The 22,330-nt window shown below is 35.1% G+C and overlaps 1 protein-coding gene across 1 annotated transcript in view; it reads right to left on the bottom strand.

Annotated features, from left to right (window-relative positions):
• Nucleotides 1-1,712: 1,712 nt before the first annotated feature.
• Nucleotides 1,713-22,330, bottom strand: part of LOC121857367 (ribosomal protein 63, mitochondrial-like) — a 34,480-nt gene continuing 13,862 nt past the window's right edge. The window contains exons 2-3 of the mRNA XM_042353376.1: nt 21,252-21,363; nt 1,713-1,946 (exon numbers count right to left, since the gene is read on the bottom strand). Coding sequence (XP_042209310.1) covers nt 1,803-1,946; nt 21,252-21,363 — 256 coding nt within the window. The 3' untranslated portion in view covers nt 1,713-1,802. The remainder of the gene's footprint in view (nt 1,947-21,251; nt 21,364-22,330) is intronic.

The raw sequence follows: 22,330 nt of genomic DNA, 5'->3' as shown, positions 1-22,330 counted from the left end.
TATGCAATACCAACAGTTATAGTGAAATACTATATGTAAGTTTGTCATGTAGCTGTATGTAATGTGAGTAAAGCAGTTGATCCTGGTAACTGTATGCAATGTAATGTATCACCAGTAATGTGTGAGAAGTAAAAGTACCCACTTGGAACTGCAGATAAGTAAAAGCCAAGGAGTTGATCCTTGTAGCTGTGTGTTAATGTAGTGTACCATCCAGTAATGTTGTAAGAAGAGCACAGTATCTAAGTGAATTGCAGTTGAGTTAAGCCAAGTGTTGAGCCTCGTAGTTGTATGTTAATGACATCTTTTTCCCTACTTTAATTTCATGTTAATAAACCATTTCTTAGAGTACATTAGGGGTATTCCTTTCCCGCAGTATTTCACCTTTATTTCCGTCCAAGTGACTTGATACCAGAATTACAGTGCCCATGTGCCCTAGACCCTCGCCATGCTACCAAAAGAACTGAGATTATGAAGTAACCATGAACTGAAATAAGTAGAAAGAACAATTGAAGGAAATAAGACAGAAAGAAGTATGTATTAAGAATATAAGGGAGAGTAGAAAATCGCCGCCCTTAAGGGTGGCCTTGGTGGCTCAGCAGTAGAATCTGCCGCCCTTACATGGTCAGGTACATGAGACCCACTAATCCCCCACAGCTCCATGGGGGTGAAAAATACCAGTCTTTGCTGTAACACAGTTTCATTCACGCCCATATCATATAGATTTTTAGTTTTCAAATATATTCATTTTACCAAACTTTTAGATAAACTATTCTGGATTATTATAGTAAAAAAATGCAGTTTCTAACTTGATTAGAACTGCATTTATGGACTCCGGTAGTTTAGACTCGAGGAAAACATCCCCAACACCCAGAAACATTCTGGGGAAGTGGGGTAATGTCTGTGTGTGCAAGATGTCTAGTTTAGATACTAGCAAACTTTTCCCAGTAGCCGGAAAAGATTCCGGGGATAAGGAATTTTTCCGAGTTTGAGAAAGCCATCTGGTTAGCCGGAAATCTCTCATCCCCTGAAGTGCTATGCACCAATTGATATAATTCAAATTACTTTTGGGTACAGTCGGCCACAGGAATAAGAATACACACTGTAGCTGTAAGGTCTGAAAATGGTCTGGTAACGTTGAAACTGCACATCCAGTTGCATGATGAAACTCAGCTCCCCCCACCTGTTATCTCTAACTATTTTCTGTTGCCCCTTCTTTATTATTCTATTTACTCCTCTTCCTACTAAGTAATCCAAACATCAGTAAAAAAAAAGTATGGTTAGAGAAAAAGTGGGAGAGGAGGAGGGAGCTGTACGATAACTGCAATCCCATTCGGCAACAAGTTTACTACCATTGGATACAATATATTCCTTGTAATATAAACACAAGACACAAGTAAAACATTCACAACAAATGTATTTATAACATATATGTAGGAATAAAACATAAATTACAGGTCATTTTGTAATTTTGTCTGTTCTGTTCAGGACAGTGTTACTCGATATTTTGTCTCAAACACGAACCTTAGGTGTATACTTATTCTTGTGGCCGACTGTACACTTTCCTAGGTCCTTTTAAAATGAGAAAATGAGATACATTACTCTAAAAAACAAAAACACCCACTGGTATTTATAGCAAAATTTCCAATCAATTCAATCTCAGCAGAACCTTATAAGTACAGTAATAAAATTAGAGGGTAATGAGACAAATTATGCTAAATTTATACAGTATGCTGTACTGTATCATATGACATTGTATATATATTTACTAATTTACATTTGTAATAATTTATAAATTTTTATTCTTAATCCCAGACATCTGTGAGTCTGAGATTTTTGTACCTCTCTTCTAAAGTCACATTCGGCATTACCTTTTGTTGTTCCACATTCTTCTGCCTTATGAAAGCTTTGGCTTTGCCAAGTGCTTTAGCATGTCCCCATGACTGATCCTGTAAAGAAATTTTGAATAAGACAAGCTGTAATTTAATTATGTTATTCAAGATATTTGTAAAAATAATAATGTTCCAGAATACTGTAAGTGTATGTGACATTAATAGCTGTCTTAAAACAAAAAGAGAAACTTAGGACTGTATAATATTTATTTCAAGGAAAACATCCCAAACTACCTTTTAGGGGACACTACTCATGAAATACATATACAGTTGACCCTCGTTAATTTGGACAAAATCTGAACGAACTTTTTTTAAGAATATTACCTATGCGGACCTTAAGCTAAAATGCTGGTCCACCCACTGCTGGGATAAAACACCAGCGTCTTTTTGGTTAAATGTAACATCTCCACCACTAGTGTGGGGGGGGGATGCAACTTTTAGCTTCAGACATGAAAAATATTTACCATTTACTGCCAGTAAACAATGGAAACGTAAAATATGTACCAATTAGTAATGAAAAGTTGTGCAGTTTCTTCAGCAAATGAAGCTCACCAACTTACAATAGGCTAAATTACCTTACAACGTGTTTTCAGTAGTCTATGTTGAAGTTCTTAGCACAGGCTAACTTATCATATCATATACGGTATCACAGTTCTCATTAATCTACAGAAAATACCGGTAATAAAAACCTTTTTGATATTTCACACTTAATATAATACCCGGAAATCTACTTCAACCTCCTATTGTTTACAACGACGCATGACGCACCACCAGCTGTTGAGTATCAGCTAGACGGTACACGTGTTTTTCGAATCGTTTCCAGTTAAAAAACTGTTACAGCACATGTATATTTTACCTTAACTGTGCCTGAATGAATATATTTTCGGAAATAAATAGTAGTTTTGCTGAAACGTGATGTATTTTAATGTAAAATAGGATAAAATATATGACAAAAACAAAAGATTTTACCTAACCTTCCGATGTTCAAGAGAAGTTACTCGTTTTTTATAATAGTTTTTGGTTAAAATACTGTTACGCGTATATTACAATGGTATTCTATTCATACTGTGCTTGATATAATGCATTCACGGAAATGTAATATTTTTGCTGAAATGACGTACGTATCACAGTGGAAAGTGGGATAAAATCGTGACGAAAACAATGACTTTCGCTTTCTTTCGTTCAAAAGATAATACCGTAATCGCTTTTCGATTGGTTTTCAGTTAAAAAACTGTTGTATTACAATAATATTCTATCCTAATTGACTTGAATAAATAGTACGATACCATATTTCTGAATATTTTCATTAAAATCCATCCAAATCATTTTCCTTGTCATCGTCTGCAGCACCAAACAGCTTCTCCCAGCCCTCTCCTTGAACAGTGCTAGAGGGTACGTGTTTTTCGAATCGTTTTCAGTTAAAAAACTGTTACATCACACGTATATTTTACCTAAACTGCGCCTGAATGAATATATTCTTGGAAATAAACAGTAGTTTTGCTGAAACGTGATGTATTTCAATGTAAAATAGGATAAAATACATGACGAAAACAAAAGACTTTACCTAAGCTTCCGATGTTCTTGAGATGTTATTCGTTTTTTTACTAGTTTTCGGTTAAAATACTGTTATATTACAATGATATTCTATTCATACTGTGCTTGATATAATACATTCACGGAAATGTAATATTTTTGCTGAAATGACGTACGTATTACAGTGGAAAGTGGGATAAAATCGTGACGAAAACAATGACTTTGAAATATAATGCAATATTAACCCCTAAATCGGTTAATTCGGACAATCGGCTAAAACGGTCACCCTTCCCCCCCCTATTAGTCCGAATTAACGAGGGTCTACTGTACAGTATTAGCCCGCTTTACACGGTTTGCTTTACAAATTTCACTTTCCGCGATTTCTCATTTATGCGGTACCTTGCCAGAACTGGACTTGGACTTTCACTTTCCGCGGGCGGTGCATCTACTCATATATGCGGTGAAGTATAATTTTTTTTCATTTTTTTTTATTTAGCTCATAAAATTCATACAAATTACCCTGCCAGAATATAATTTACATTGCTGGAATTCTTACAATATGATGATCATATTGAATATAAACATCATGGATTCTGCATTAGACATACAAATTTTAGATCTAATGTAATAATTTGGTTTACACAAAGCAAATTTTTTATCGTTTTTGCAAAATATATGAAGTTTACATTCAAAATATTCCCTGACCTGCAAGGAATCTAGAAATGTCAATTATATTATCCTAACTTTAGTCTGGGTTATTATTTATTTCTAAAAATGTAAATATACTATTTTCTCCCAATTGCTTCTCTGGTAGGGAGGGAAGGTGGGTGGTGGAGGGGTAGGAAGGGAGGGAGGGAGGGCGGAGGTGGGGTATTTTGATTGACAGATAGTGTCCTTGAAGAATATTTCTTTGTTTATTTACTGAAGATATTTGTTTTAGCTCATAAAATTCATACAAATTACCCGGCAAGAATATAATTTACATTGCTGGAATTCTTACAATATGATGATCATTTTGAATATAAACATCATGGATTTTGCATTAGACATACAAATTTGAGATCTAATGTAATAATTTGGTTTCCACAAAGCAAATATTTTATCTTTTGTGCAAAATATATGAAGTTTACATTCAAAATATTCCCTGACCTGCAAGGAATCCAGAAATGTCAATTATATTATCCTAACTTTAGTCTGAGGTATTATTTATTACTAAACGTTAAAATCTAGTGGTTTCACCCAAACATTTCTCAGAGAGGTAGGAGCTAGTGAGCTGGGAAGAGTTGGGGGGGGATTTGAGTCCATTATTTGAATGGACATTAACCTGGCGACTGTATTTCTCTTAAATATTAATTGTGTGAGCATACCATCATAAAATTTAGATGTTATTCTTACTACAACATAGGTATTGTGTCGGAAAAAGTGGAGTTTGGGGGTCGGGCCAGTCTCTATTTGAATTAATCCAATATGTTCTGTTGTTCACTTTACGCGGTTTTCACTTTCCACAGTACCCTGTGGGTTCAGGGTTCAATTGACAGCGCGTAAATCTTAAATCGGGGTACTACTGTACAGTGGGGTATGCTATAACGAATCTAATTGGTTCTAGAACCTTGTTCGTTATAGCATTCGTTTGTTATAGGATTAATCCGTTCCAGGCCCCCAAATACAACCACTTAACACTGAAAAATATAATATAAAATTGTAAAAATTGTAAAAAAGTGCATAAATATGCATCTAAACCCCTGAAATAAAGAATATCATTAATATTTGTAATAATAAAACAATAAATTAGAAAAAAAAAAAAATTAAATTATGTTCGTTGCAGGAGTTTCGTTCGTTATAGCATTCTCAATTTTATAGGTAAAACCGTTCGTTATAGGAATATTCGTAGTAGGATTCGTTCGTTATAGCATACCCCACTGTATTTGTTTTTCTAATACGGTACTTTACTGTACAGTGATCCCTAGGTTAACAATTACCTTCCATAAGAATCTTCAATTCGGTTAACGAACAAAAATTCGGTTAACGAAATTCTTACGAAATCATGTCAACATGTTTTCGCTTGTTCACCAGCTGGAATATTAGTCCGCCAATACAGTAATCAGTTCTAGGGCTAAATTCGTTCCCATTTGAATAAATATTAAGAAGGTTGTACTATTCAATATTTTTCCAAGTTTTATATTAAATTTTTTAGCCATTTTAACACTTATTTAATATAATTGCAGTACAGGAAACTAGTTTTTGGTGTGCCCATCAGCCACTTGACTCACCCACCAAGGCGTCAGTTTGTATCTCTGGTCAGTGCAGGTAATATCTTGCTTGTGGCTCTCTTGAACATAATTTTTTTTCCCTTTTTACAGTACAATTATTGGTCATTCTGAAATTTATTTAACATATTGATAATATAAAGAGCAGTGCAGCGTTGAATTCAATAAAATAAACTTTATTTACAGCAATTAATTAAAATTTTAGTGTTGAAATTGTTATTGAATCCAGCATGGGTCCAAAGAAATCTAGAAAGGCGATTTCAATCCAGGTAAAACAGGAAATCGCAAAGAAACATGAAGAAGGCATTAGAACAAATGTGCTAAGTAAAGAATATAGCATGTCGGCATCAACTGTGTCGACAATTCTTGCACAGAAAGACAAGTTCAAAGAAGTGAAAGTGAGAGACAAATCTACCAGTGTCTAAAGGTAGATCCTTAATTGCAGAAACAGAGAGGTTACTTCTCATTTGGATTAAGGAAAAACAAACGAAAGGAGATTCAATTTCGACTGAATTTATTTGTGAAAGAGCCAGGGAAGTTTATGAACATTTGAAGGAAGAGCAACCTGGTTCTTCTGGCACAGAGTTTGAAGAGTTTAGGGCCAGCAAGGGCTGGTTTGAAAAATTTAAGAAAAGAAGTGACATTTTCAGTGTTATTAGGCATGGTGAGGCTGCCAGTGCAGATAAAGAAAGAGCAGCAAAATTTGTAGTGGACTTTAAGGAACTGGTGGAGGAAGAAAATTATCTTCCACAGCAAGAGTTCAATGTGGACGAAATTGGGCTGTTCTGGAAGAAAATGCTCAAAAGGACATTCATCACCAGAGATGAAGCCTCTTTACCTGGGCATAAACCCATTAAGGACGGTCTCACTCTATTGCTTGGTGCCATTGTTTCAGGGGATTTCCGACTGAAGCCTATGCTTGTCTACCACTCTGAGAACCCCAGGGTGTTCAAGCAACAAAAGGTGGTAAGAGGACAACTTGGAGTTTATTGGAAGTCCAACCGTAAGGCATGGGTGCCAAGACAGCTCTTGAATGAAAGGACTGTTGAGGTGTTTTGCCCTTCTGTGTATAACTACCTCACCACCAATAAACTCCCTTTAAAGGCTCTTCTCCTTATGGATAATGCCCCTGGTCATGACCCTGAACTTGCCAGCACTTTGGAGTCTCAATTTGACTTTGTCAAAGTGTTGTTTTTGCCTCCCAACACTACATCAATTATACAGCCAATGGACCAGAATGTGATCAGCAACTTCAAGAAGCTGTACATGAAGAAAATGTTCAGGAGGTGCTATCAGGCAACTTCCACTGATCCTGAACTAACACTGTCACAGTTCTGGAAGACACAATTCAACATCCTGGAGGCTGTAAAGTTGATTGTGTCATCATGGCGAGAAGTCTCCATTAGATCCCTCAATTCTGCATGAAAAGCACTGTGGCCATGAGCAGTCCATGATTTTGAGGGATTTGAGGAAGAAGCAGAGTTGGACAAGGAGATTGTGTCCATTGGTCAGTCAATGGGCCTCGAAGTAGAGGAGAATGATGTGGAAGAGCTTGTAATGTCTCATGAGCAGGAACTTACTCCTGAAGACTTGCAGTAACTGGATGAGATGTTAGAAGCTGACAGTGGTGAGGAGGAAAGGGAAAGTGATGACCATATGTCTTCTTCAGATTTAAAAGATGCTGTTCACTACTGGGAGAAGTTTAGGAAACTGGCTTCAAGGCACCCTGATGTGGAAACAACAGAACTTATTTTGTGTAATGTTGAGGACAAAGTGCTCTCCTTCTTCAAAAATTAGCTAATGATGAGGAGGAGAAATGCCCCACAAAGAAAAATTGACAGTTTTCCAGAAGTCCTGTGCCTAATGCTGAAAAACCAAGACAAGTCTGGTGGCACAGTGTTCCTCTGTCAATGATTTCTGATGCCCAAGTCCAACCTCATATCGTCACTTATTAGGACAGTCTTTGTGAAAGCAAAAATCTAGCCACCTCTTATGAGCTTTGCTTTCACTAGGTTGTCTCTCACACTCTTGAGTGAAAAAATTTAATACAATTTTGTATACTTTATTTTCTCATTAATAATAAGTGACTTATTTTCCGTTATGATAACAATTACTATTTGTTTCATTTCACGTAAGAACACAACTTCCCATACTTTTTTTATTACAATACAGGTTGACAATCCTTTATCTGAAATCCTTGTGGCAAGATGTGTTTCAGACTCCAGAATGGTTAGGTTTGGTATAAATGAAATTGTGGGATAAATATGTACTGTACAACAACCTCTCGTTACGCGGGGGTTACGTTCTTGATTTCACGTAAGAACACAACTTCCCATACTTTTTTATTACAATACAGGTTGACAATCCTTTATCTGAAATCCTTGTGGCAAGATGTGTTTCGGACTCCAGAATGGTTAGGTTTGGTATAAATGAAATTGTGGGATAAATATGTACTGTACAACAACCTCTCGTTACGTGGGGGTTACGTTCTTGAAAACCACCGCTTAATTAAGAAAACGCATAAATTAAACATAATTTTCCATAAGAATACATGTAAATAGTACAGGTTAGGGGCACCATCATATACCGCACAGGGAAGGAACAGTGCTCTCACTTAAACCAAGCACGCGGCCAACCTCCGACACACGCTCTCCTCTCTGAAGAAGGGTGATCACATTTAATTTTACACCCATTGCGATTATTTTTCGAGCCTTTTTAGCTTTAGGCGCCCCAGAGGTGGCAGTTGGACGTTTTCCAGACATGCTCGATGGAGAAAACAGCGTTTAACACTAAAAAGGTATGTGATAAACACACAATGCAAATGAGAGCACAGAGAAAAAGTAGTGATGGTGTGAACTGAGAAAGTGATACGCGGGAAGCTTGCTGGACGTCGTCACAGTTGTTGTACAGAATACTTCATTGTTATCATTATCTTCATCATCAGTAGTAATAATATTTATTATTTATTATAATAATTATTATTATTAATAATAATAATAAAATTGTTGATGTTGATATGACTGTGACTGTATACAGTGATCCTTCGGTTAACGAGCGCCTCGGTTAACGAGATTTCTGTTAACGATTTACCTTCCATAAGATTCTTAACTTCGGTTAACGAGCAATCCCTCGGTTAACGAGATTTCTGTTAACGATTTACCTTCCATAAGATTCTTAACTTCGGTTAACGAGTAATCCCTCGATTAACGAGTTTTTAACGAGCCGACCTCAACATGTTTTTGCTTGCATTTGGCGATCCACCAGCTGTAGTATTAGTCTGCCAATACAGTAATCGGTTCTAGGGCTTAAATTCCTTACTACTGTATTTTAGTAAATATCAAGAAGTTTATACTAATTATTGAACATAATTGAAGTATAGGAAACTAGTTTTTTGCGCGCCAAACAGCCTGTCAACACACCATACAGGCGTCAGTCTCTGTGTCTTTTCAGTGGAGGTAACATCTTGCTTCAGACTCTCTTCAACTAAACGCTTTTTTTCTGTGTTTCCAAGCAAATTATTGGTCAATTTGAAATTTATTTTACATATTGGCAATATATAATGCAGTGCAGTGTTGATTTAAAGAAAATAATCTTGAATTACACCAAGAGAACTAAAATTTTATTGGCGAAATGGCACCATGGGGTGACTTCTCTTCCACCCCAATGCCTTCTCTTTTCCCTTCTCCTCCACCCCCATTCTAATTCCCATCATTATCATCATCATCATCATCCAGGAGCCTTCTACATACACATCTCAAAGTAAGTGTACTTTTCTACCTTTTTGGTTGATTTTAGGCAATTTTCGGTGAGCTGTAACCAATTACCCAAAAACCCATTGAAACAATGATTTCGGTTATCGAGTTTTTCGGTTAACGAGCAACCTTCTGGAATGAATTGTGCTTGTTAACCGAGGGACCACTGTAGAAATAACTTACAAGCACCTCACCCGGCATCACACGCGACTCCACTGCCAGGCGACCAGGCAAATACACGCAGCAAATTTAAACTGCCATGGCCTCGTTATTTAAAAAATAGGTGAGCGTAAATTAGTTTTTGGTATTAATTGAACAATCACATTATTTCCAAACGCTTAAATCTAACGAGCGTAAAATGCGAATTACAGTGAGTTCTGCTATAACGCGTGTTTTGATAACGCGAATTTGCTCTAACGCGATTTATGAATTCGGAACAATATTTGTATAACGCGATCGCTTGTTTGCTATAACGCGATTTTTGCTTACTATTTCTCCAATTTTGTGGTATTAACTGTGAATATGGTAAAGAAGAATATCTCCAAAAAGCATTCTGATGATAGAATTCCCGGTGATTATCGTAAAAGAAAGGATATAACACTTGAAGAGAAGCTTGATGTTATCAACCTCAAAATCACCCTTCTCCCCCATCAAGTTACATTCATATTTTTTCAAGGTAAAGTGTTAAATTTACTGTATGATTTCATTATTAGATATGAATGTAACATTTATTTAGACTGTGCTATCCTTTGTGTTAGGCTAACTACTAAATTTTTTCGATTTCGAGTAATCTGCACCTAACCCTATTTTCTCCATAAGCCCTGTTATTTCTATTACGCGATTTTCTATAACACGATATTTTACAAGAACACAATTATCGCGTTATAGCAGAACTTCCTGTACCCGTATTTAGGCTAGCGTGTGTGCATGTAAATGAGTAAAAATAAATGAAGAAAGTTCTGTATATCTACCCAAAAATACAGTTGAAAAACTTGTACTAAAATGTACTACATTATTGGACTAAAAATCTTATCTCTTGTGCAAAATAGATACTGTCTATATTCAAATTATTCGCTGTCTTGCAAGGATTCCAGCAATGCAAATTATATTCTGCCAATTTTAGATAGTTTATAAGATAAAAACTTGAAGCCTAAAACCACCCAACCCTGGCTGGGAGGATAGGGGAGGGGGCGGGGGAGGGAGAGGGAGGGGACGTGAGGTGTTTTGACAGCCGGTGCCAAGGTTTACCCAGTGTGTATTTATTTATTTGTCATGTAGAGGAATTTAAGTTTTTCGCTTATAATATGTCACTGAACTGACCTGGGAGAATATAATTAACATTGTTGGGATTCTTATAAGATATTGATTAATTAGAATATAAATATGCTACAGTTTGCACAAGACATAAAAGTTTTAGTAATTACCGGTATTTAGTACATTTGAGAACAGTACAGGTTTGCCCTTAGGACAATTATTTATTTTACGTTTTACACAATATATATATATATATATATATATATATATATATATATATATATATATATATATATATATATATATATATATATATATATATATATATATATATATATATATATATATATATATATATATATATATATATATATATATATATATATATATATATATATATATATATATATATATATATATATATAGGATAGTGTGTGAGCATGTAAATTACTCAAAATAAATGAAGAAAGTTAAGTATATCTACCCAAAAATATTTGTTGAAAAACTTGTACTAAAATGTAGTACACTAATGGACTAAAAATTTAATCTCTTGTGCAAAATATATGATGTCTATATTCAAATTATTTGAGGTCTTGCAAGGATTCTAGCAATGCAAATTATATTCTGCTGAGACACAACTGACGCCTCACACCTGCATGGTTCAAGCTTTGGCCTTGTAGGGTCATGTTAGCGTCACTCTGGGTATGTCGTGCACACGAGTGATGTTCCAGAAAAATTTCGGTTTTCAGAGCTTTTCAGATTTTGGAATTGCTGATAAGGGATTGTGGACCTGTATTCCTATCCTCTAAAGATAAGTTTATTACAAGAATGAGTATTATAACTAAATATTTGGTCAACATCAACCATTGACTGGCACCTGTTCTCCCATACTATTTTTACTAAGAATTGGTGCGGGAAGGTTAAGATCGTGTGTTTCTCTGGCATTGAACTTTAGATAAAAAAATGACCATTTAGTACAAATATCAAACATTATACTGTAATACTACAGTAAAGCCTCGAATAATGACGGTAATGTATCCTCCAATATTGCAGCGTAAGGTGGATCATTGTACAGTAAAAGTCCAAAAATCCGGATGCCAGAATTCCGGACCACCCGAGAATCCGGACTTTTCGAAAACTATTTTTTTTTTTTTAGCGGGCTTTGTGTGTATCGGCGCATGCTCCTCTCGGGCAGCCAGGTCAACTGTTATGTTGGCCCTACCAACTCCCTCCCTGAACCCTCCTCCACGAATATCAACATGTTCTCGCCAGAAGTTACTATTTCATTTAGAAAGGAATGGAACCAGTGTTTAACAGAGGTGAACAGTGCTTAAGTCAGTGAGAACAACTCAACAGTAACAGTGGTACCCAAGTTGACCTTCACACTGAGGTCCCAGGTACCCAGTGATAACGACCCGTGAGACCCAACAACCAGCGATGTGTTAATCCGTCTCGATAGGAAGGCCTGGAACCACACCTCACTCATATAACACCATCTGTGAGGAATTACTACACCACGTGAGGCCTCATAACACCATATGTGAAGGAGTTACTACACCGTGAGGCCCCTCATAACACCATCTGTGGGGAATTACTACACCACGTAGGGCCTCATAACACCATCTGTGGGAATTACTCACGCCCGTGGGCCCCTCATAACACCATCTGTGAGAATTACTACACCACGTGAGGCCCCTCATAACACCATCTGCGAGGAATTACTACACCACGTGAGGCCCCTCATAACACCATCTGTGAGGAATTACTACACCACGTGAGGCCCCTCATAACACCATCTGTGGGGGAATTACTACACCGTGAGGCCTCATAACACCATCTGTGGGGAACTACTACACCCGTGAGGCCTCATAATACCATCTGTGAGAATTACTACACCACGTGAGGCCCCTCATAACACCATCTGTGGGGAATTATTAAACCCGTGAGGCCCCTCTAACACCATCTGTGAGGAACTACTTACGCCATGTGGGGCCCCTCATAACATCATCTGTGGGGAATACTACACCACGTGAGGCCCCTCCTAACACCATCTGTGGGGAACTACTACCATGTGGCCCTCATAACACCATCTGTGAGGGAACTACTCGCCATTGAGGTCCTCCTAACACCATCTGGGAGAGTTACTACACCTCGTGTTTGCTGTTCAACACCTACATTAATCTGTATGTTTATGTTCCTTTACCTTTCTCTAATGAAGGCTTTTGTTAAACCACCAATGTATGTAATAAGTCATTTATGTCCAATGTAGCCGGGCTGCATTTCAATAAACCGTCAATTATTATTATTATTTATGCGTGAGCGCCACAGCTGCACAGCGACAACAAGCGACCACGTGGTCACCACTTTAAAATGAGCAATCAAACTGTGACAACATACCGTATATACTCGTCTATAATCCCCCCTCGTTTATCGGTAGTCCCTGATTTTTTTTACCGGGAAATCATTAATTTACAATATTGTTACGTTTATAGTTCGACCCACGTTTTTTGAGTAATGGAACAACAACTCTTCAGTAAGAAGCTCTCGTCCTATAAACTGAGGCTCACGAGCCGGAAACCACAGTGCGAAGGCAAATTGTTTACCATTTATTATTCGACACTTTACACTGAAAGCGGGTAGTTTCAACAAAAATACTGTATATTTCCATTCAAGTATTTATTCAAGTCAATTAGGAGAATATAATTGTAATACAACAGTTTTTAACTAAACCATTCAGCGATTATGGTAACATCTTTTGAGCGAAAAGAAAGTGAAAGTCATTGTTTTAGTCACGATTTTATCCACTTTCCACTGTAATCCGGTACTTAATTTCAACAAAAAATTACATTTCCGTGAATGTATTATATCAAGCACAGTATGAATAGAATATCATTGTAATATAACAGAATTTTAACCGAAAACTATTAACGAGTAACATCTCAAGAACATGGAGCTTAGGTAAAGTCCTTTGTTTTGTCATGTATTTTATCCTATTTACATTGAAATACATCACGTTTCAAGCAAAACTACTATTTTTTCTGAGAATATATTCATTCAGGAGCAGTTTAGGTAAATATCGTGTGATGTAATAGTTTTAACTGAAAACGATTCAAAACGTGCCCTCTAGCCCTGTTCAAGGAGAGGACTGGGAGAAGCTGTTTGGTGCTGCAGACGATGACAAGAAAAGTGTTGGATGGATTTTAATGAAAATATTCAGAAATATGGTATCATAGTATTTATTCAAGTCAATTAGGATAGAATATTATTGTAATACAACAGTTTTTAACTGAAAAAAATTCGAAAAGCGGTTACGTAACATCTTTTGAGCAGAAAGAAAGCGAAAGTCATTGTTTTCGTCACGATTTTATCCTCTTTCCACTGTATCGTCGTTATTTCCTAAAATATTATTTCGTGAATGCATTATATCAAGCACAGTATGAATAGAATACCATTGTAATATAACAATATTTTGAGTCCTACTCTTTCCATTTACAGAGTATGGTTGTACAAGCCCATAATAATGGCTCTAAAGTAGATAAACTTCGTTGTGTGAAGAGAAAGGAGAACAGCGTTGAAATTGGTGACAAACTTGAAATAATTAAGAAACTAGAATGTGGTGTGAGCAATACTGTTCTAATGGAAACATACGCCATTGGAAAGTCTACAATTTATGATATAAAAAGGCAAAGAATAAAATTCTAGAATTCACAGCTTTTTCATTAAAACTGCTCGTTTTGATAAATGAAGCATGCTATATTTGCTAATGAATAAACTATCAAAATGTACCTGTTCATCTCTTCTTTATTCCTCCTTAAATTTGAATTTTAAAAGTACTGCCTGAGAATCCGGAAAATCCGAAAATCCGGACCGACCCAATCCCCAAGCAGTCCGGATTTTTGGACTTCTACTGTATCGTGAATCATTAATTACCATTAAAATAAAACAATAATAATGAGATGCTTTCCTAAGTGTGACCTTTTCATAACTTTTGTGTGGCTTTTAACCTCTCCCCCAAACAATACAATCTATGATAAATGCAAACTATATTCTTTAAATAATGTTTTTGAATACACCTTATACAATATAAATCAGTAATAATAAGGTCACACAAGAGGAGATGGGATGCCATTGCTGTTGTCAGTGTTTACACTCATAATGTCAGTTATCCATCTGAAACTGAAGAAAATAAGACCCTGGTTGTTGCTTTAGTAAAATTAAAGTAAAAAAATAGGTATGTTGTAATTAATGTTATTTAATGTACAGTAGAAGTAACCATTGATGTTGATGAAAAAATTGATAGCGCCACTGTATATACTTGTACTTACGCCCTCAAGGAAACCGCGTCATTTATCTTATTAAGAATAAGTACAAAAGATTCATTAATGTTTATTACTGAATGTGTATTTGATTGAATTAATGTTTATATATGTGAAATGAACAATACAAATCATTAATATCGTACAATATTAAAACACACAAGAGGAGATGAGATGGCATTGTTTTCGTTCATGTTTACAACACCCGTGACGAATGACGATGGTTATATAGAAAATAAGACCCTGGTTGTAGCTGTAGTAAAATTAATGTAAACAAATTAATATGGTTGTTTTAAGTAATGTTATTTAATGTTAACTAATGGAAGAATAGAAGTAGTTAATTATTAATGGTAAAGAAAATACAAAATAGAATGGTACTTGCCAAAGTATGTAAGTGCGTACACATGAAAACATCGCTATTTCTCTCCATAAGAATATGATAGCAACACTTATTACTGTTCATATATGTTTTAAATAATACTTACTAATGCAAAAACAAAATTCTACTCACAAATGGTGGTAAAGTCTAAAACATACGGACAGCCAATGAATATTGTGCGAGTTTTTACTCAGATGATGAAGTCATCAGGTTGAACTCTGGCTGAAGCTGTAGCTTTCCATAAAGATATCATAGCTATTTCTGAAACTGAAGTTGTTGCTGAAGTTGATGGCTTAGGCCTTTGAATAATAAAGCTGTCGAAAGAACCTTTCACAGCCACTTTCTTTTCTCATTATACATCTTTATATAGAAGTCAAATGTGTTTTTCACGTCCGTTAATTTTAATGCTTCGTTCTGTTAATGGATCCACTCCCAAAAATATGTTCATTGCTTGCTCCATATAATATCCACAGACCTCTCACCTTTTTCATATTGTTTTAACACATTTAGTTTGTCAGCTAAGCTTATATGCTTTATTTTACCTTATGAACCAGCACTACTGTCACTTGCTCCCTTGCTCATGTTGAATAAGGATGCAAAAAATACCATAAGAAACATGAGAATGTTTCTCCTTTCCTGTTCAGATGCGACTGTTTATGCTGGCGTCACCACTCACAAGGCGTGTTTTTGTTTTTTGTATAATACATATCAGGATTTCTTTATTATTTATATGAAAATGTAAGAAAACGTAATTTTATTTTATTTTTTATTCTATTTTCGTTGTAAATACGAAGAAAATCGCTGTTTACAGTAAATTGAATTGGGTCCTAAATTAACCAGGGTCTTATATATGTATCGTTGTTAGTAGAACCGTCGTTATCAAAGGCTTTCCTGTACTGGAAAAAAATGTATTCCGAAATTTACTAATCCCTTCTCCTTCCATTACTTTGTAATGTATAAAATAAAATATGATTATATTATTTAACATGTAACTCAAGAACTCCCCATCTTTCCCCCTCCCCTCCACCCCTGCACACACACACTGTTACCAGATCGTCAGCTGATTCTACCTCTCTGGTCGTCTGGCTGGGTGTTCAACGAGGAAGAGTCAACGATTCTACATGGTGAGCTGAGACAATTACCCATATCATGCATCGGGACATAACAAAAGATAAAATTCTTCATTTGTGTATTATTCCAATCAATTTCTAAATGAAATTGAGCTCCAAATATCCTGATGGCTAGTTCCAGCATATTCTGGGTTATGGGGGTAAGGGGATTTCAGGATAAACTCATTTGTAGAAGGCCACTTAAGAAGCAGGAATGGTGGGTAATTTAACTGTGGCTAAGATTCTTTAGAAGAGTGAAGAGAATCCGTTACCAAAGTTCATAAAGCTCGCCATACACCACCTTGTTTTTCTGGATGATGAATTTACTTCAAACCGTACATACTGGAACATAAGGCAACTTGGCATAGAAGATGACTCATTTTCAATTTAAAAGTTTTGTTTTAGGCTATACTCTCCATATAAGACAATTATAAAATATGAACTATAGTCATATGATCTAGGGTGTTACCATGGGTGACCAATGCAACTTTAACTTGCAGGCAATATATTGTCAATAATCTGCAGCTAATGTGATCATGCTGCTGTATTATAAACACAAGTGAATACCCAGATGATGTCACCAAGGTATGTTATTTTATGATACTGTACTTCACAACAGCTGGTTACACCAATCTTGGCTCCTGCTACCTCTATTTTTAGTTCCTCTGATTAAAGAGAAGCATTTATGTTTCATTAACATTTGAGTGAAAAAAAAGTGTATATGCTTATCAACCATATTTCTTTTACCCTACTGAAAATAATGCATCTGATGGCTTTGTTGGCTAATTTAAATAAAATTGCCTTATTGTTTACTATTGGGGTATACCTGCATTGTCTTAGGTACATAGGAAATGGTGAACAGTACCTCCATGATCTACTGTATGTACACGATATACTTGTTGTCTATACACATGCTGAACTACACCTGCATAGTCTATGTAGTACACCCAATTGTAAACTTCTATGATGATTTTCCTGAATATATAATAATAATAATAATAATAATAATAATAATAATATATTATAATCAAACATACTCCAATAACACCGTGTTACAATAAAAATATCTTAACAATTGTCAGAATTCACTGACAGGAAAGGGTAAAATTAGTTTAAGATTGTATATAATCTAAATTGTACTGGCTGCACTGAAACTGTGTAATAAATAGGGATATGGTGATGTTTATATGGAAAATTATCCCTGACAGGAGAGGCTAGTGTACATAATATAAAATGCTGCTCCTTAAGTCAGAACAGAAACTGGGAAAATATGAGTAACCAACACAATCATGTTTGTTGACTAAGAACATTACTGTACAGTTGTTACCCGCTTAGTTAAGCTGTTTGTTTCACTTAACGCGATTTCTCATATACTCGGTGAAGTATAATATATATATTTTTTTATTTAGCTCATAAAATTCATACAAATTTCCCGGCCAGAATATAATTTACATTGCTGGAATTCTTACAATATGATGATCATTTTGAATATAAACATCATAGATTTTGCATTAGACATACAAATTTTAGATATAATGTTTACTCTGAGTAAATATGTTATCTTTTGTAAAAATATATATGACATTTATATTCAAAATATTCTTGGTCTAAGGAATCCAGCAATGTCAATTATATTATCCTAACTTTAGTTTGAGGTATTATTTATTACTAAAAAGGTAAATATTCTGTTTTCCAACAATTGGTAGGGAGGACCCAAATCGTCATCCAAGTGGTGAAGAATATTTTTTTTTATTAACTGAAGATATTTGTTTTAGCTCATAAATTCAGACAAATTACTGCCAGAATATAATTTACATTGCTGAATTCTTACTTGATGAGTCATTTTGAATATAAATATAGATTTTGCATTAGACATACAAATTTTAGATATAATGTTTATTCTGAGTAAATATGTTATCTTTGTGCAAAATATATGACATTTATATTCAAAATATTCTGGTCTTACAAGGAATCCAGCAATGTCAATTATATTATATTATCCTAACTTTAATCTGAGTTATTTTTTATTACTAAAATGTAAATTACTATTTTTCCCAAAGCTTCTCTGGTAGGAGGGTGGTGGGGGTGGGGGAGGGTTGGGACGGACCCACCATCTGCCAAGTTGGAAGAGGGGAGGTGGGGTATTTTGATTGACAGATAGTGTTGTGAAGAATATTTTTTTTTTATTAACTGAAGATATTTGTTTTAGCTCATAAATTCATACAAATTACCCAGAATATAATTTACATTGCTGGAATTCTTACAATTGATGATCATTTTGAATATAAACATCATAGATTTGCATTAGACATACAAATTTTAGATATAATGTTTACTCTGAGTAAATATGTTATCTTTTGTGCAAAATATATGACTTTATATTCAAAATATTCCTGGTCTTACAAGGAATCCAGCAATGTCAAATATATTATCCTAACTTTAGTTTGAGGTATTATTTATTAAAATCTAGTGGTTTTCCCCAAAAAATTTCTCAGAGAGGGAAGAGCCAGCAGTGTAGTGTGAGAAGAGGGGGAGGGAGTCGAGTCCATTATTTGAATGGACATTAACTTGGCGATTGTATTTCTCTATTTCTCTTAAGTATTAATTGTGTGCATGTACCATCATAAAATTAAGATGTTATTTTTACTAGAACATAGTTGTGTGTCGTCAAAAAGTGAGGTTTGGGGGTCGGGCCAGTCTCTATTGGAATTAATCCCATATGTTCTGTTGTTCACTTAACACGGTTTTCACTTAACGTGGTACCCTGTGGGTTCAATTGACCGCGTTAAGCGGGGTACAACTGTATATTAAATTCATGAGTTACAAAAAATAATAACTAGCTCCATAATCTATACTGTACTGAATAACTAATAATTAACTAATTAAATACTGCATATTTGTTAGTAATAAATCAATATGAAAATCATTTACTATTACGACTGATGTCAGAGTAAAATGACAGGAGGCTCGGGAGGAGTGGGTAGCCACGTCAGTGCTGAAACAGCCGGGGTGGAAGAAACATGGAATTCTCTCTCAGTCAGTTTACTCAGTTTAGTGAGTGAATATCTTCAAGCACCGCACAAACACCTCAAAGATAAGTAACAATTAGCTTGGTACAGTAGGGTCGGGATATATCGCGAGATAGAGTCCAAGGATGTTCGCTATACTACACTATACTAAATCGCGATATATAATTACATGTAAACATAAAATGGTGCAGTCTAAAGTTAGAACATAAATTACATTGCTGGAATCCTTGCAAGACAGCAAATAATTTTATTTCAGACATCATATATTTTGCACAAGAGATGAAAATTTTAGCCCTTTGTTATAAAATAACTAATTAAACTAAAATTTGTATGTCCCTTGCAAACTATAGCATGTTTATATTCAAACTAATCACTATCTTTTAAGAATTCCAGCAATGTTAATTATATTCTCCCAGGTCAGTTCAGTGACATTTTCTAAGAGAAAAACTTAAAGTCATTCTTAAGGGCAGATAAATAAATAAGCACTAGACCTTGGCATCAACTGTCAAGCATATATCACCCCCCCCCCCCCTCCCATCTTCCCAGCCAGGGTTGGGTAGTATTAGGCTTAAAATTTTTATCTTATACAAGACAGTGAATAATTTGAATATAAACGTCATATATTTTGCACAAGAGATAACAATTAATCACCTGTACTTATCACATTACAGTAGTGATTTAGGAGCTTTTAGTGCATATGTACATTTACTGTATATATATATATATATATATATATATATATATATAGTGATTTAAGGGCGATTTAGGTGTATTTGTGTATTTACACGAGGTCACAGGAACGTAACCCTCGCCTAATTTGCGAGTCTACTGTATAGTATTGGAAAATTTTGATAATTTTGGTAGCAGTGATAAATTTGAAATATTTCCTGCACGATTTCCCTCGCTAAATAAACAAAATATCGCTCTACATAAGAAAATGTCGATAATTTTGGTAGCTGAGATATAAATTTTTGTTTATATAAAGTCGCTATATATCCCGACTCTACTGTGTAAGGGATTATGAGTTAATACCCTGTACTTAGTTAATAATTATATCTATGAATCTTATTTATGGCCATAGCTAGGTTCATAGAAAACGAGGTGGTTGAGTACACTGAAACTTATATCTTCGGTGTATTGTTACGACGCAAGTTAATTCAAAATAAAAGGTAAATATTTTGGCGCTTGGTATTGATCAACTAGAATAGATGAAATATGATTAGTCCACTCAAATATAAGTTATAATTCAATAAATGGAACGAATAATTACTAATATTGATTCCAGTGAGGATTGTTATCGGTATCCTATCAGGCTTCAAAGGAGCTTTAAAGCCAAGTAGGTGATCGCCAATTCTCTTGATTTAATATTCCTTCGCCACCAAAGTTGGGTAGGAATACTATTATTTTTTTATTACAAATGTATTTTATACACTGGTCCTTCAAACATTGAATTATGAATGACTATTAATCAAGCCCAGAGATCTGTTGGAGGTAGAGGTTATCGGAGTGAGAGTCGAAGAGGGTGGGCTCATTATCTGTTCTCCACAACAACAGCAGCTGAGGGGTAGGTGTGAAATAAAATACCCCAGGGTATTCCTGTACAATACTTTTCTTTCCCTAATTCATATGGTCAAGAAATTGAAGTTTCTTTAATATGACATCGTATACGGTACGGTACTGTACAGTAGTTATACATGCCTCAAATATTACAAACTCAACTCACCAGTGTAAGGTAAGGATGACGCAAATAGAACATATTTTGCTCTTCCACCTGTAGTTTCTTTGTAGCATTCCCAGTTTCTAACTCCGTTACCTTGGGTGTCTTACGATGTTTCCTACAAAAAAGGAAAAACACAAGTTAATTTCTAAAGTATTTGTGTGGTCATACTAAGGCCTGTCCCTAGGGTAGGGGGTCCATAAGAATTGTGATCAACCTTATCCAACACCAGGATTAGTGACTGCATTTTCTGTTATCAGGTCAAAAGTAAGGTCAGACTGACCCCATCTCACCAATAAGACTCAGGACAATGATATCATTATTAACCCCTTTAATAAATCCCTTACCCGAAATCCTTGGGGCAAGATGTGTTTTGGATTTTGGAATTTTTCGGATTTCAGAATGATTAGGTTAGGTTTTTTTTTCAGGAATCAGCCCACCCGGGCACAGGTCACTGACCCACATTGGGGCCTAGGGGTGAAAATGTAATACTGTAGTAGTAATAATAATAATAATAATAATAATAATAATAATAATAATAATAATAATGATGATAATAATAATAATGATAATAATAATAATGATAATAATAATAATAATGATAATAATAATAATAATAAAAATAATAATACCCCCTGTATGTATATGAAATAAAAGAAGTTGCATACTGTACTGTAATATACATATTGTTAATCCCCCATTCATACTATTACTATGCCAAGTATTTTGTAATTTACTGTTATAACATCTTTCATATATTACCCCATTTGGCAATCTTCACATGTAAATGTCTTCTGAAAAGTGTCGGTTTTCACCATTTTTTGGAAACGCTTAATTTTCACTAGATACCTTACCAGGTCCCTTTTCTACCAAAATATCAATTGTCGTAGTTGTAATATCTTACATTATTTAATGGGAGAATGAGAAGCCACATGCTCGTTCTTACTTTAGGACGCTTATTCTCTGTTGCTGTGTACAACGTGCCTAACACATTCGTGATTAAACAGGCCTAAACACTTTCTAACTTTGGTAAGAAGTAACATAATACAGTACATAATGCATATATATCAATTATAGATGGCAGG

The sequence above is a fragment of the Homarus americanus genome, unplaced genomic scaffold (assembly GCF_018991925.1).
Source record: "Homarus americanus isolate GMGI-L3 unplaced genomic scaffold, GMGI_Hamer_2.0 scaffold11202, whole genome shotgun sequence".
NCBI lineage: Eukaryota > Metazoa > Arthropoda > Malacostraca > Decapoda > Nephropidae > Homarus > Homarus americanus.
The sequence above is the reverse complement of the archived record's forward strand: the minus strand, read 5'-3'. Positions and strand labels throughout refer to the sequence as shown.